Source organism: Elgaria multicarinata, chromosome 6 (assembly GCF_023053635.1).
Source record: "Elgaria multicarinata webbii isolate HBS135686 ecotype San Diego chromosome 6, rElgMul1.1.pri, whole genome shotgun sequence".
NCBI classification, from domain to species: domain Eukaryota; kingdom Metazoa; phylum Chordata; class Lepidosauria; order Squamata; family Anguidae; genus Elgaria; species Elgaria multicarinata.
The window spans coordinates 118,485,658-118,501,195 of NC_086176.1; the positions used below are offsets into that span (position 1 = coordinate 118,485,658).

General features: G+C 46.1%; 1 protein-coding gene across 1 annotated transcript in view; it reads right to left on the minus strand.

The window, feature by feature from the left end:
• The window catches only part of SPMIP6 (sperm microtubule inner protein 6), a 31,504-nt gene extending 15,966 nt beyond the window's left edge, over positions 1-15,538 (minus strand). The window contains exons 1-2 of the mRNA XM_063128333.1: positions 15,404-15,538; positions 740-887 (exon numbers count right to left, since the gene is read on the minus strand). Coding sequence (XP_062984403.1) covers positions 740-887; positions 15,404-15,538 — 283 coding nt within the window. The remainder of the gene's footprint in view (positions 1-739; positions 888-15,403) is intronic.

A 15,538-nucleotide genomic window follows, 5' to 3' on the forward strand; every position in this document is an offset into this window, starting at 1 on the left:
GCAGCAGGAATCAGCTAGCCAGTAACCACCACCTCTGTGCATCGCCTCAGGTCCGAATCCTGAATCCGAGGTGGGGCGATTGGGAGGACCCAGAAACAGATCTCTAGTGAGTCAGATTGTGCCCGAATCAATCCGAAATGAATTGAGCCGAATTCAGAAAGTCCAATTTGGGATCCCAAGTGAACCCGTGCCCAGCCCTAGTAATCACTATAGCTTGCAAAGAAAGATCTACAAGCTCAATCACAACTTTTAAAGCTCAGCTAAAAACTTTTCTTTTTCCTAAAGCTTTTAAAACTTGATGTTGCTCGGACTTTATACTGTTAGTTTTTCCCTACCCTGTGCCTGTTTACCCTACCCAGTGCCTGTTTGCATTCTCTTCCCTCCTTATTGTTTTATTATGATTTTATTAGAATGTAAGCCTATGCGGCAGAGTCTTGCTATTTACTGTTTTACGCTGTACAGCACCATGTACATTGATGGTGCTATATAAATAAATAAATAATAATAATAATAAGGTGCAGAGTGCCAGGTGTTGGAGATTTTGGGAAGAGCGGTTGGACAGCCCTTCCACAGCCTGGGAGCCACTTATTAAGAAAATGAGAGCATCAAGCGGCCTCAGTCTGGTCCTGTATTCAAATGCTGCCACACCATGTGACCGTTGTCTGTTCCAGGCCAGAGAAGGGGAGCTAAGCCTTGCCGACATGGATGCAGAAGAACGAGCATCCAGCCCCTGACGCACCTTCTTCCCTGGTCACCCAATATTTGTACGGTCGGTAAGCTGTCGGCTCTATCGAGTTCTTATACGAGTATTCCTGCACCGCCTTCTTCACCATCTTCTCCAGGTGGGATTGGTCAACCGGATGGTCCACTCTGGGCACTGTCAAGCCCTGCAAGTCCGGAAGCAGAACAGTGAATGTAGTGTACATGCACAAGAAGGCCTTTCACAAACTGCTTATATTAGCCTCCCCAGCCTGGCGCCCTCCAGATGTGAGGGACTACATGCCCATCATTCCCAGCCAGCATGGGCTGGGGATGCTGGGAGTTGTAGTCTTGCACATCTGGAGGGCACCAGGCTGGGGAAGGCATGAACCCTCTTCCCGTGCCACTCTCTATCCTCACAACAACACTGTCTCGTAGGTTAAGTGCAAAGAGTACAGCTTCCTCTTAACGCCAAATCATCCTCTTGGCCAAATCATGCTGCCTCCTGATAAAACCCGTCCGTATTCAGTGATTTACCTGCGGAAGCAGGACCGTAAACGTGCAGCCTCTCTGAGATGGGAAGCCTCCTCCCCGGGGCCTGAGTGTTTGGACCACCCAGTTGCTGACCCCTAACTTAGGGAGCTCAGTTCTGGCCACAATGCATCTATTGGTTTTCTAAGATGACAACACATAAAAAAAATCAACCCCTCGGGGGCGGCTATATGACGTCGCTTTGCTAGCTGATTCTCCCAACCTTCCGCAGCATCGCTGCTGCGAAGCAGAATTGATACAGTTCTATAGCAGGAGTGAGCGCAGGCTTCAGGTCAGGAAAAATGGCAGCACCGTTGACAGACGGCAGGAATGGAGAGCAAATATCGAGGGCCCGGAAAACCTAGAAAACCCTTTTTTGTGCGTGGCAACTCTAGGCAACTTTGAAAGCCTGCTGCAGTTCATTTCTGCGTAACGTGTCTTCACTGCCCTTACTTTCATTCTCTGGAGTTTAACATTGCCATGGCAGCCATCTCCCCAAGGCCACCCACTTCCCTGAATTCCCGCGCTCGGCCTGCACTTGGATCTGCCTCTAGCTATTTATTACATTTGTATACCACCCCATAGCCGAGGCTCTCTGGGCAGTTTGCATAGGGTAAAAACACTTAAAAACAACATACAAAAATTTAAACTCACAAAAACATACAATTTAAAACCACAAAAACAAACCCAGGTTAATTACATATTGCTAAATGTCTGGGAGAAGAGAAAAGTTTTGACCTGGCACTGAAAAGATAACAATGTCGGGGCCAGGCGGGCTTCGCCGGAGAGATTGTTCCACAGTTGAGGGGCCACCACAGAAAAGGCACCTGGCATTTACTTAACCTGAACCGAAGCCACCACTGACAGACAAAGAAACAACGTGGTGACCTCGGAACCACAGAAAAGTTGTAAAACGACACTTTGAAAAAATGCAGTTTTGCAGGGGAAAGCCCGGTGCAGCTTCGACTTGGCGGCTGCATCATTTAAACAACAGGGCGCAACTGCGCAGCCACAATGGGGTATATATGAGGCAATATATCTAGACAAGCCCCTAGAATGGAATCAAATGAAACGGACTGATTTAAAGTCAACCAGTGAAGAACTAAAAAGGAGGCAGGGGGCTAGCTGAGCCTCACTGCCAAAACATTGGTTATTGGGTGGATTAAAAATATAATATAGTAAATAAGTACTCTGCCACTCCCTTGGACACAGGTAAGCAAGTCAGCCTCACCTGAAGAACCCCTACTTACTCAGCAAAGAGGTTGGCAACCCTCTGAGGCCTTTTGGGGAAGACAGCACAGCTTTCCAGGGAAATGCCCCCCAAATGCCCGGCAGGTGGGGTGGGGTGGCGCAAAAGAGGCAGAAGAACGAAGCAGAATTCTCCTCTGCTGAGCACCTCGAGAGCTGAGGCACCTGGGAGGTGGTAACCAGGGGCAATGGGGTGTCTGGGTGGGCGGTTGAGCTTTTTCCTCCCTTGATCAATAGACCAGTGAAAGACGCACAATTAATGGCAAACACCCGAAGCCGCCTGGCATTTAATTTGCAGGCAGAACAAAAAGGGAAGCAGGTGGAGGAAAGGCAAGCACCTTGTTAGAAGGCGTCCTCTGTGCGGGTCCGGCGTTTCGCTTTGCCCTGACCGAGAAGGGGAAGGGCAAAGGCAAACTCTGCTTGTGCAGTTGAGGGTGCAAGTGGGAGTTGTGGAGTTAGCACTGGGCGTGGGGAGAAATTTCAATCAAGGGGGAAACAAGATCCCCAAAGCTCAAAGGTCCACGCTGCTATATACTCAAGAATAAACTGCAGGAGCCTCGTACAGTTTAAGAGCATTTGTTCTGCTTCCCCATCTGTTCATAGAGCACTTTCATTAACACTAGGGTGACCCTATGAAAAGGAGGACCGGGCTCCTGTATCTTTAACAGTTGTATTGGAAAGGGAATTTCAGCAAGTGTCATTTGTATATATGGAGAACCTGGTGAAATCCCCTCTTCATCACCGCAGTTAAAGCTGCAGGAGCTATACTAGAGTGACCAGATTTAAAAGAGGGCAGGGCTCCTGCAGCTTTAACTGGTGTGATGAAGAGGGAATTTCACCAGGTTCTCCAAATATACAAATGACACCTGCTGAAATTCCCTTTTCTCTGCAACTGTTAAAGATACAGGAGCCCGGTCCTCCTTTTCATAGGGTCACCCTAATTAACACAGAGATTAAAATATTTATTTATTTATTGCATTTATATACCGCCCCATAGCTGAAGCTCTCTGGGCGGTTTACAAAAGTTAAAAACAGTAAACATTAAAACAAATATACAAAGTTTAAAAACATAAAAAGCATAAAAACAACAGTATCCTTATAAAAACAGCTATTCTGGGGTCTGTTAAAAACAAACAAAGGTCTTAACCTGGCGCCGAAAAGGTAACAATGTTGGTGTCAGGCGAGCCTCATCGGGGAGATCTGTTTTTGTTTGTATTTTATGCTTATTAAGGTTTTAAATTTTGTATATTTCTTTTTAATGTTCACTGTTTTTAACTTTTTATTGGTTTTAACTTTTGTAAACCGCCCAGAGAGCTTCGGCTATGCAGCGGTATATAAATGTAATAAATAAATAATAATAAATAATTCTATAATTGGGGGGCCACCACTGAAAAGGCCTTCTCCCTTGTTGCCATCCTCCAAGCTTCTCTCGGAGTAGGCACAGAGGAGGACCCCGTGCCCCCTTTAAGGACTAGGCTATGGGCCAGTCTTTTGCAAGCCTTCCTAACAATAAATTGGGTCCGTTTCATTTTTCATAAACTTTGTTAGTGTAAAACCAGTGAGTTAGCCACGAATACAGGTATTCCTGACGAATAATCAGGTGGTGTAATCCTGGGAGGGAGATTCCACTTTCTCTCACACTCTATTTGGTGTTCCTGGGGTGACCACAGAAAGGTAATTCAATTTGTAATTTTATTTATTATAACATTCGTATCCCGTCTTCCCCCCCCCCCTTGCAAGGAACCCGCAGCTGCTCATAAGATCCTCCTCTTCTCCATGTTATCTCCACAACAACCCTGCCACCCCCACTTCACAGGCATGGAAGCAGCATGTATTTTTTTTCTGAAATTGGCTCTGCTCCGTCAGTATTACACAGTGGAGTAGCCCTCCCTAATACCTGGCTTTTCAGTGCCAACCCCCCCTCCCATATTTCTGTGTGGTGTGGGGTGGAGTAGTGCCACAACGTAGGCTCTGAACAATAGGCCCAGCTGCGGACACTCCCTGCTCAAGCTAAGCCTCACCACTTGAGGAGCTTGGGGCGAGGGACAACCACCGCCTTTCTCCAAACTATGTGGAGAAAGGGGTTAAATTGGAAGGATTTCAGTAATAAATTAAAGCGCTGTGAATTATGAGTACTGAGGTGAATTATTGTCAGAGTGGGTGTTAAATGTAAATAACTGCAGATGATAATTGCCCAACAGACACGTGGGATTTTTGTGGTAGTTAAAACAAACTGATTAAAATTGTATTTTAAAGTTTGTTTCATAAAAAACCACCCTTTTTAAAACCTCTCATCCAATCCTTTCACTCTTCTCATACACACTTTCCTTTCTCTCACACGTTCACTCTTGAACTTTCTTTATTATCAGGATTGATTAATATACACGCCAACTGACTATCAGCACACCACCCTCAAAAGACACCACTCTCTGCATTGAACCTCAAATTCTCCAGAACTAGGGTTGCCATACGTCCTGGAAAACCGGGAATGTCACGGTTTCCAAGCATTTCCAAAATGTCCCGGCCAGTCAGTCAAGAATCCCAGATTCCTGTTCCATCTGGCCAGAGAAATTCCAGCCTCCGAAATGGTGCCTTGAGCCTGCTTAGTGGAGTGTAAGCCTCCATACTGAAGTCTCCTCTAGCTTTTGAGAACTAGTGGAGAAATGTAATGTAGTGTCTTTTCCCCCCTGTTTGTTTGCTTAAACTGTTCTTTGCCTATTATTTATTCGCAGGTGCTTAAGTACTTTAGGCTGCAATCCTATGCATACTTACCTGGGAATAAGCCCTATTTAACTTAATAGGATTTGTTTCTGAGTAGACACACATAGGATTGCAGCGTTAGATAATTTAAGCTTAGATAGCTTTCTTTCTTTCCCTAGACTTTACATATTGCTCAGGTTTTTTTTTAAAAAAAAAAATCCTAGCCACCCCCCCTCCAAAATTGTCCCACTTTTGTGGATTCAGAAAATGGCATCCCTATCTGGAAGCCAAGTACTCTACACACCAAGAGCTAACACACAGAGCTAACACAGAGAGAGCTCACAATCTCCCCAGTGATTCCCTTGTATATCACTCCTCCACCTCCCAAGACATTCACCCTCCACCCACTCAGGTCAACTTTCTAAACTCGCCAGATCTACCAATTCCAGACATGCATTAGGGAACTGATGTGGGGTGTAACGCCACAAGTAGAAACAAGCAGCTTGTTACCCCATTGGCACAAATAAACCCCATCCAAAAAGTATCGCACCAGCCCCAGTTTCGAAGTTAACACCACATCAGAGAACCGAATTAAAGCAGGTCCCAACTCTAGAAATGTGCAGCTTCGGAGGTGACACCACATCAGAGAACCGAATTAACGCAACTCCCTGTTTGCTATTCTGGAGCTGCGCAGCTTCGGAGTTAAAACGACATCAGAGTACCGAATTAACGCAGCAATAAGGAAGCGTATAAACATCTCTCAGCGGGAACGCTAGCTAAAGGAGTGAATGGGGGAAGGGGCAGTCCACATCACAGCCAGGTCACAGACACCCCCAGGATTTAATGCAGAGGCATGGGGTGTGTGGGCACATGGTAGAGCAAGTGCCTGGAAGCCGTTTTAGCTAAAAAGACCAAAGGATTCTCTGATACTGCGTCTTTTCCAGGCAGAAACAGCTGATTGGAAGTGTGCCGGCCATGACGTCATGTGGCGCAAATAACCTCACAATGCGCCCAAGCCACAGGAAAAACCCCGTGAAGACAGGTTAGGCGCAGAGCCTGTGACTGGCCCAAACTCCCCCTGTGAGCTTCATGGCCGAGTGGAGACTAGAACTCCAGTCCCGCTCCAACACTCCAACCACTACTTTCTTGAGGCCTACGATACATGTCGATGCTGCATTTTAAAGCTGTCCTTCTCCATGTTTGAACCATTTTAGCTGCCTTGGGATTTATCTTCTGCTTTTAAAATTAATTTGTTTTTAGCTGTGTATATTTACTGTTTTTATACTGTATGCTTTTATCTGTACGCCGCCCTGAGATCTTATTGATATAGGGCGGGATATACACGTTTTTAATAAATAAATAAATAAATAAATAAATAAATAAATAAATAGCTTTTGTGGCTGTTTTCAATTTCTTTCATTTTTAAGGGATGCTACTGGTTTCGTTACTGTTTTTAATGTCTTTGTTTTTATTATGTACGTCATCGTGAAGGCTTTGGCTCTAGGGTGACTTGTGAATTGAATAAAACAAACAAAGAAAGTAGTAAATAACCAGTCTTCAGTTCTATTGCTCTTAAATTCCCATTTCCAAAGCTTCCTAAAAGCCCCTTGTCTCTCCCTCTCTCTCATACACCCAGGGCCGGTGCCAGACTATTTTGCGCCCTAGGCAGGTGAGCTGCTTTCACCCACCCACACCCACCCCAGCATACCTGGGCACGGGGCGCCATCTCGCCCACCCAGCCGAAGCGAAGCCACGACGCTGGGGTGGGGCGGGCGTGGCTTCGCTTCAGCTGGGTGGGCACCCAGCCGAAGCGAAGCCAGGATGCTGGGGCAGGCAGGCGGCTTCGGAACAGCACCCTCGGAAGCCGCCCTCTCAGAACCGCTCTGGGAGAGCGGCTTCCGGGTGCGGCGTTCGGCGCCCCCCTTACCTTGGCGCTCTAGGCGGCTGCCTGAGTCGCCTCTATGGTAGCGCCGGCCCTGCATACACCTGCCCTCCACCTCACTTTTATCTGCAGACATTTGTAAAGATTTACCTTGCTAGTACCTGAGCTCAGGTCACCAAGTTTGAGTGAAGGCTCCTCATAGCTCTCTTTTGTGAGGCAGGGGATTCGGTACGAGTCTGTGTAGGTACTGACGGGCGTGTCTGTCTTATGCGCAAAGATGAACATCTTCCCAAAGGGTGCTCTGCTCTGAAGTTTCCGCCTGGGACCTAAACTAAAATTCGCTACTATACTCTAAGTGGCCTAGCAAAAGGGGCTTTTGTACGTCCCGCTAAGGAATCGGCCTACAACCCACACCACCCTCTGCCCGATAAGAAAATAAAAAGGGGATCTTTGTACTCAAGGAACAAACTGCAGCCTGCTAATGGCTCTCAAAACTCACAGCCTCCAAACTGATACTAGCCCTGCTTGTATCAGCTGTGATGTCACAGTTAGGGAGGGGAGCCATAATACAGGTGAGCAAAAAAAAGAAAAGGAGGGGGTTGGTCCAGCACCTGGTACATGGAGATGGTGCAAAAGGGAGTCTTAGAATGTGGGAGTCTTCCCCCTGGGTTTTAAATATGGAGGACAGCTGTCAACCTGGTGCCCTCGAGATGTGTTGGACGACAACTCCCAGCATTCTGGGAGTTGTCGTCCAACACATCTCGAGGGCACCAGGTCAGGGAAGGTTGATGTAAGGTAAGAACAGCTTAGACATGATAGCACTCTTCAAATACTTAGAATCATAGAATCATAGAGTGGCGGAGTTGGAGGGGGCCTACAAGGCCAACAACAACCTTAAAAGGTTGTCACACAGAGGAAGGCCAGGATCTCTTCTCGATCCTCCCAGAGTGCAGGACACGGAATAACGGGCTCAAGTTAAAGGAAGCCAGATTCCAGCTGGACATCAGGAAAAACTTCCTGATTGTTAGAGCAGTATGACAATGGAATCAGTTACCTAGGGAGGTTGTGGGCTCTCCCACACTAGAGGCAGCTGGACAAGCATCTGTCAGGGATGCTTTAGGGTGGATTCCTGCATTGAGCAGGGGGTTGGACTCACAACCTCACCAGGCAACTGATTCCATTGTCGTACTGCTCTAACAGTCAGGAAGTTTTTCCTGATGTCCAGCTGGAATCTGGCTTCCTTTAACTTATCCGTTGGAAGAGGACGCTTCACCACGTAGGATACGCTTGTGTGAATTGGTCAAACATCTTTCCCAGTTCTCAACCAAGCCTGTCCCTGCTGTCCCTGCCCAATGCTCTAAACTCCCTTACCCATAAAGGATTGGTATTTAATTATCCTCCTTACGGCAGCTCGTTTAGAAATCGCCGAACATTGGAAGAGGATCCAAAGGGCCCTACACTCACTGGATGGAAAGGGAAAGTGTGGGATATAGCCTGCTCTGAAAAATTAACCTACCACCGCAGAATTTCGTTGGGCCAACTTAGCTATGACCCTTTCGATGAAATATGGTCTCCTTTTCTCGATGACATCAATGGTACAGATGCGACATCCAACTCTGGTTTAACTAACCTTCCTTTGACCACAGTAAATTGAAGCAAACAACCTCAGTTCGGCAGCTACAGAAATCGTGAGGTCTCTGTTTGTGTCTTTATTAAGAAAGCTGTCTGACTTGCATGTTTTTTTATATATGTTTTTAACTTTTTTAACCGCTTTGTTAAATAGATTTTAATAAAGAAAAGAAAAGAAACCATCTTTCCCAGTTCTCTGACCCCGGACATGCTTAGACCTTGGTCTCAAAGCAGGAATTTGACTGTGTGTGTTTCCGAACCCAATTCAAAGTGCTGGTTTTGACCTTTAAAGCTCTAAATGGTTTGGGAGCAAGCTCCTGGCAGCAGGACCGCCTTCCCCTATGCGATCAGCCTGCCCGCGCTTTAAGATCAGAGAGAGAGGCCTTTCTCATTTGCCCACCTGTGAGAGCAATTATGTGGGTGATCACACAGGAGAGGGCCTTCACAACAGTGGCCCCACACCTGTGGAACAAACTCCCACCATGCACCAGCCTTGCAGGCTTTTTAGAAGGCCTTGAAAACATTTTATTTTAGTGTTGCCTTCCCATGACGAGAACTGTTAATGCTGCTATTGTTGTCCTTGTTGGTTTTATTGCTTTTAATTGCTATTTTATTGCGTTTGTATTTTCATTGCTTTTAATATTTTAACTGTTTTTATGTGTTTTATTGCTGTAAGCCTCCTTGTTAGGACTTCTGCCCTGAAAGGCGGAGAAGAAGAAGGGGAAAAAAATGAAGACGACTGCAGCACCCAATCCCACAATCCTATCAATAATTCTTGGTGGACTATAGAGGACAGGCAGACAATTCAAGAAGGACGCAGACAAGATGGAGCGTGTTCAGAGGAGGGCAACCAGGATGATCAGGGGTCTGGAAACAAAGCCCTATGAAGAGAGACTGAAAGAACTGGGCCTGTTTAGCCTGGAGAAGAGAAGATTGAGGGGAGACATGAGAGCACTCTTCAAATACTTAAAAGGTTGTCAAACAGAGGAGGGTCAGGATCTCTTCTCGATCCTCCCAGTGTGCAGGACACGGAATAACGGGCTCAAGTTAAAGGAAGCCAGATTCCAGCTGGACATCAGGAAAAACTTCCTGACTGTTAGAGCAGTATGACAATGGAATCAGTTACCTAGGGAGGTTGTGGGCTCTCCCACACTAGAGGCCTTCAAGAGGCAGCTGGACAACCATCTATCAGGGATGCTTTAGGGTGGATTCCTGCACTGAGCAGGGGGTTGGACTCCATGGCCTTGTAGGCCCCTTCCAACTCTGCTATTCTATGATTCTATGACATTGCATACAGATTTTGTGCTATCTGTAGCCCTTTCAAGATTGGCTACAGTAGGCAACCTGGTGCCCTCCAGATGTTTTGGACTACAACCCCCCATAACCACTGACCTTTGACCATGTTAATCAGTGCTGATGGGAGTTGTAGTCTAAAACATCTGGAGGGTACCAGACTGCCTTCTTCTGGGCCAGAAATGTGTTTGAACCTGCATTTTGTCAATAATTTGCAAAGTGAGGCCCAATCCCATAAAATCCTTGAAAGGTGGTAGTGGCTCCTTGGATCACTGCCCCCCTCCGGACACTCACAAACTCTTTTTCCTCGTCTGAATAGGCCATAAATATTCGACAAATTAAACATGGATAGGCAACCACATTTCTTTGGCTGAATTTTATGGCTGCATTTGTTTTACTAGATTTCTGTGCAACGTTGCACGGTTGAATGGTGCTTTTAAGTTATTTGGCTATTTTTATCTGAACTGCCCAGGGGACCTTTTACTATAAAGAAAGGCAACATATATAGGCTATAAAGACTGATCTCTTCCGGCAGGCCTATCCAGTGTAATTTTAAGTTGTTTTAAAAATGTTTTTAGGATGTTTTTTAAGGATGTTTTTAACAATGTATATTATGTTTTAATGGAGTATTATGTAATTTATCATTTATTGTTGTTCCCCGCCTTGATCAGAATGGAGAGGCAGGTAAGAAATAATTATTATTATTATTATTATTATTATTATTATTATTATTATTATTGTTGTTGTTATTGTTATTGTTATTGTTATTATTATTATTATTATTATTATTTACATTTAACAAATAAAAGTACACAAATTCATATAACTTATGCTAACATTAAAGTTTACTGGGTGACCTTATTCAAGTCATTGTCTCTCTCAGCTAATCTACCTTATGTAAGTTTGCTGTGAGGGCAAAAGCAAGTAACTATATGGAAGTCTACCCAAGGCTCTACAGAAATGGCAGGACCATAGAATCGTAGAACAGTAGAGTTGGAAGGGGCCTCTAAGGCCATGGAGTTCAATCCCCTGCTCAGTGCAGGAATCCACCTTAAAGCCTCCCTGACAGATGGTTGTCCAGCTGCCTCTTGAAAGCCTCTAGTGTGGGAGAGCCCACAACCTCCCTAGGTCATTGGATCCATTGTCGTACTGCTCTAACACACATACACAATGAATTTAGAACTGCCGAGGAAGTAGCACTGAAGCCAGTGTGTGATCTGCATAGGGTGACCATATGGAAAAGAGGGCCGGCTTCCTGTATCTTTAACAGTTGCATAGAAAAGGGAATTTCAGCCGGTGTCATTATTATGCATGCAGCATCTGGTGAAATTCCCTCTTCATCACAACAGTGAAAGCTTCAGGAGCCCTGTCTTCTTTTGTATCTGCTCACACTAGACAGGGCTCCTGCAGCTTTCACTGTTGTGATGAAGAGGGAATTTCCTTCACCAGGTGCTGCATGCATATAAATAACACTTGTTGAAATTCCCTTTTCTATTCAATTGTTAAAGATACGGAGCCCTGTCCTCTTTTCCATATGGTCACCCTTCCTCCTCTCTCCCAATTCCCTTTCCTTTTGTGTCATGTTTGTTTTAGATTGTAAGCCTGTAGGCAGGGAATGTCTTAAGAAATATTTTTGTAAGTCGCCTTGAGAGCTTTTTTCAGCTAAAGGGTGGGATAAAAATGCTATAATGAATGAATGAATGAATGAGGTCACTCCCTAGTTCGTTAACAAAAGGATTTATCTTCCCTTTTCTCAAATCCCTCCTCAAAGCGTGCCTTTTCTGCATGGCCTTGGGCTCATCACCTTCACCTGCTTTGCTAATTCTAACCACGCATTAAGTCTGTGTAACGGCATTTGTCCACAATTCTCCCTCCCCACCCTTCTCTCCCCTCTGACTATTTTATTTTATCAGCTCCTTGGGAACAAGGAACATGAATATTCCATTATTCAAGGCTGTAAGCCTGTGTGCACCAGTGCTGGGGAACATGGGTGGGAGGGTGCTGTTGCACCATGTCCTGCCTTGTTGGTCCCTGGCCGATGGCTGGTGGGCCACTGTGTGAACAGAGTGCTGGACTTGATGGACCCTTGGTCTGATCCAGCATCAGGGCACTTCCTATGTTCTTATGTTCTTATGAGAAGGAGGGGACTGCTGCATTCTTGTTCTGTTTGTGGGCTTCCCATGGGGGCATCTGGTTGGCCACTGGAGGAACTCAACACTGGATTAGATAGATCTTTGGTGCGATGTAGCACGGCTCTTTTTGTGCGCGTCATGAGGAAGAGCCATGGCTCAGTTGTAGAGTGGGTGGTGCCTGTCCTGGGTGGGTGGGTGGCTGCACACACAACGCCCCCAAAGGAGCAGCGTTGTAGTTTGAGGGTTCTCCTGGAGATTCAGGGGCCCTCTGTGGTGCAGAGTGCCTTCTACCAGCTGTGCCCCTACCTAGATACGGATAACCTGCCTTCAGTGGTTTATACTCTGGTAACCTCCTGGTTAGATTACTGCAGTGAGCTCTACATGGGCTGCCTTTGAAGACAGTTCGGAAGCTGCAACTTGTGCAAAACGTGGTAGCCAGATTGATAAAAGGGGCCAGAAAGTCCGACAATGCAACAACAATTCTGGTCTGCTTGCACTGTTTCCCTGTACATTTCCCTGTACAAGCCCAATTCAAGCTGTGGGTTATGGCTCGGAACTGGCGGAGTGCCTCTCCCGGTATGAACCTACACGTATACTACAGTCAATATCTGAGGCCCTCCTCTGGGTTCCTCTCTGAGGGTCTTTTCAGTGGTGCTCCACAGTTAGGGAATGCTCTCCCCAGGAGGGCCCACCTGGGGCCATCTTTTCAGTATTGCACATTCCTCTATTTCATGCATTAGTTAAATTGTTTATGGTTGTCACTGACATTTTTGCCATTTTATGGAATGGTTGCATTTTAGGGGATAATTATTTAAGCTGTTTAAAAACATGTTTCAATGTTATTGCCTTGAGTCTCTTTTGAGAAAGGAATCAAAGAAATCAACAGCAGCAACACATGAGAAAGACAGGGGAGTGCGACTCTGTTGGTTCTCCTTGATCTCTCAGCGGCTTTCGATACCATCGACCGTGGTATCCTTCTGGAACGTCTGGCTGAGTTGGGAGTGGGGGGCACTGCATTGCAGTGGGTCCGCTCCTACTTGGCGGGTCGGCTCCAGAAGGTGGTGCTTGGGGAACATTGCTTGGCCCTGTGGTCTCTCCAGTACGGGGTTCCGCAGGGGTCAGTCTTGTTCCCCATGCTGTTTAACATGTACATGAAACCGTTGGGTGTGGTCATCCAGAGTTTTGGAGTGCGTTGTCATCAGTATGCTGATGACACGCAGTTCTACTTCTCCTTTTCATCTTTATCAGGTGTGGATGTGGATGTGCCTGGCCGCGACAATGGACCGGATGAGAGCTAATAAACTGAAACTCAATCCAGACAAGACTGAGATGCTGCTGGTGGGTGGTTTTTCTGACCGGATATGGGGCGTTCAACTGGTTCTGGATAGGGTTGCACTCCCCCTGAAGGAGCAGGTTCGTAGCTTGGGGGTTCTCCTGGAACCATCTCTGTCACTTAAGGCTCAGGTGGCCTCGGTGGCACGGAGTGCTTTCTACCAACTCCGGTTGGTGGCCCAGCTACGCCCCTATGTGGACAGGGATAACCTAGCTTCAGTTGTCCATACTCTGGTAACCTCCAAATTAGATGCCCTTGATTTTGTTCTGACTTTTATACTGTTAGTTTTACCCTACCCAGTGCCTGTTTACCCTACCCTGTGCCTGTTTGCTTTCTCTTCCCCTCATTATTATTATTATTATTATTATTATTATTATTATTATTATTATTATTATTATTTATATAGCACCATCAATGTACATGGTGCTGTACAGAGTAAAACAGTGAATAGCAAGGCCCTGCCGCATAGGCTTAAAATCTACTAAAATCATAGTAAAACAATAAGGAGGGGAAGAGAATGCCAACAGGCACAGGGTAGGGTAAGCAGGCACAGGGTAGGGTAAAACTAACAGTATAAAGTCTCCTTATTGTTTTATTATGATTTTATTAGAATGTAAGCCTATGCGGCAGGGTCTTGCTATTTACTGTTTTACTCTGTACAGCACCATGTACATTGATGGTGCTATATAAATAAATAAATAAATAAATAAATAATAATAATAATAATAATAATACGTGGGGCAGCCTTTGAAAATGGTTTGGAAGCTGCAGCTTGTGCAGAATGCGGCAGCCAGATTGATAGCTGGAACAGGGAGGTTTGAGCATATAACACCGATTCTGGCCCGCTTGCATTGGCTGCCTATATGTTTCCGAGCCCAATTCAAGGTGCTGGTCTTAACCTATAAAGCCCTACATGGCTTGGGACTGCAATACCTGATGGAACGCCTCTCCCAACATGAACCTACCCATACACTGTGCTCAACATCTAAGGTCCTCCTCCGAGTGCCTACTCCCAGGGAAGCTCGGAGGATGGCAACAAGGGAGAGGGCCTTTTTGGTGGTGGCCCCCCAACTGTGGAATGATCTCCCCGATGAGGCTCACCTGGCACCAACACTGTTATCTTTCAGGCGCCAGGTCAAGACTTTTCTCTTCTCCCAGGCATTTAACAGCATTTAACAACGCTAAGTTTGTTTTCTAACGGACCCCAGAACTGTTGTTTTTTAAATGGATACTGATGTTTTTATACTGGTGTTTTTATGTTTCTGATGGTTTTTAAATTTTGTATACTTTTTAATGTTTACTGTTTTAACTTTTGTGAACCATCCAGAGAACTTTGGCTGTGGGGCGGTATATAAATGTAATAAATATATAATTAATTAAGTACTAGGCATGCAAAACGTCCCAGGTTCAATGCCCAGGATCTCTAAGTTGGGCTGGAAAAAGCCCCCTGGCCAAGTCACTACAGCAACTTCCCCCAACCTGGTATCATCCAGATGCATTAATCTACAATTCCCAGCATCCCCCAGCTAGGATGGGCAATAGACTGGGATGCTGGGCGCCGTAATCTACAATGTCTGAAAGGCACCAGGTTGGGTACAGCTGCTTTAGAGGTTCACAGGCAAGGTTTGAAAGTGTTAGCCATCTCCAGTATGGCTATTGACTGCACTGGTTTGGGGGATTATGGGAATTGTAGTCCAACACATCTGGAGGACACCAGATGGGGAAGATTGTTTCTGACTACAGCGGGGATGAGCCACAGTCGGTAATCGTCACTGGTGGAACCTGCTCATGGGACCTTCCTAGAAGCCCCTGGCTGGTCACTGTTGGACGGAAGGCTGAACTGGGAGGACTCCTGAGCTGATCCCTTCATTCTACCTGCAGCCCTGAATTCCACCTGCACCTCTGTCTCCTTACTACCTGCACCTGGTGGGGAGGCATCACCCCGGGGACTTGTACCTGTGTCAGAAACTTGTTCTCACTCCATAGGGCCAAGGGAGGGTCCTCAAAGGACTTCTTCATGGTATTCGGAGGCCGGAAGGAGTCTGCATAAGTGCTGATGGGCGTCTTGGTCTTGTGAGCAAAGAGGAACAT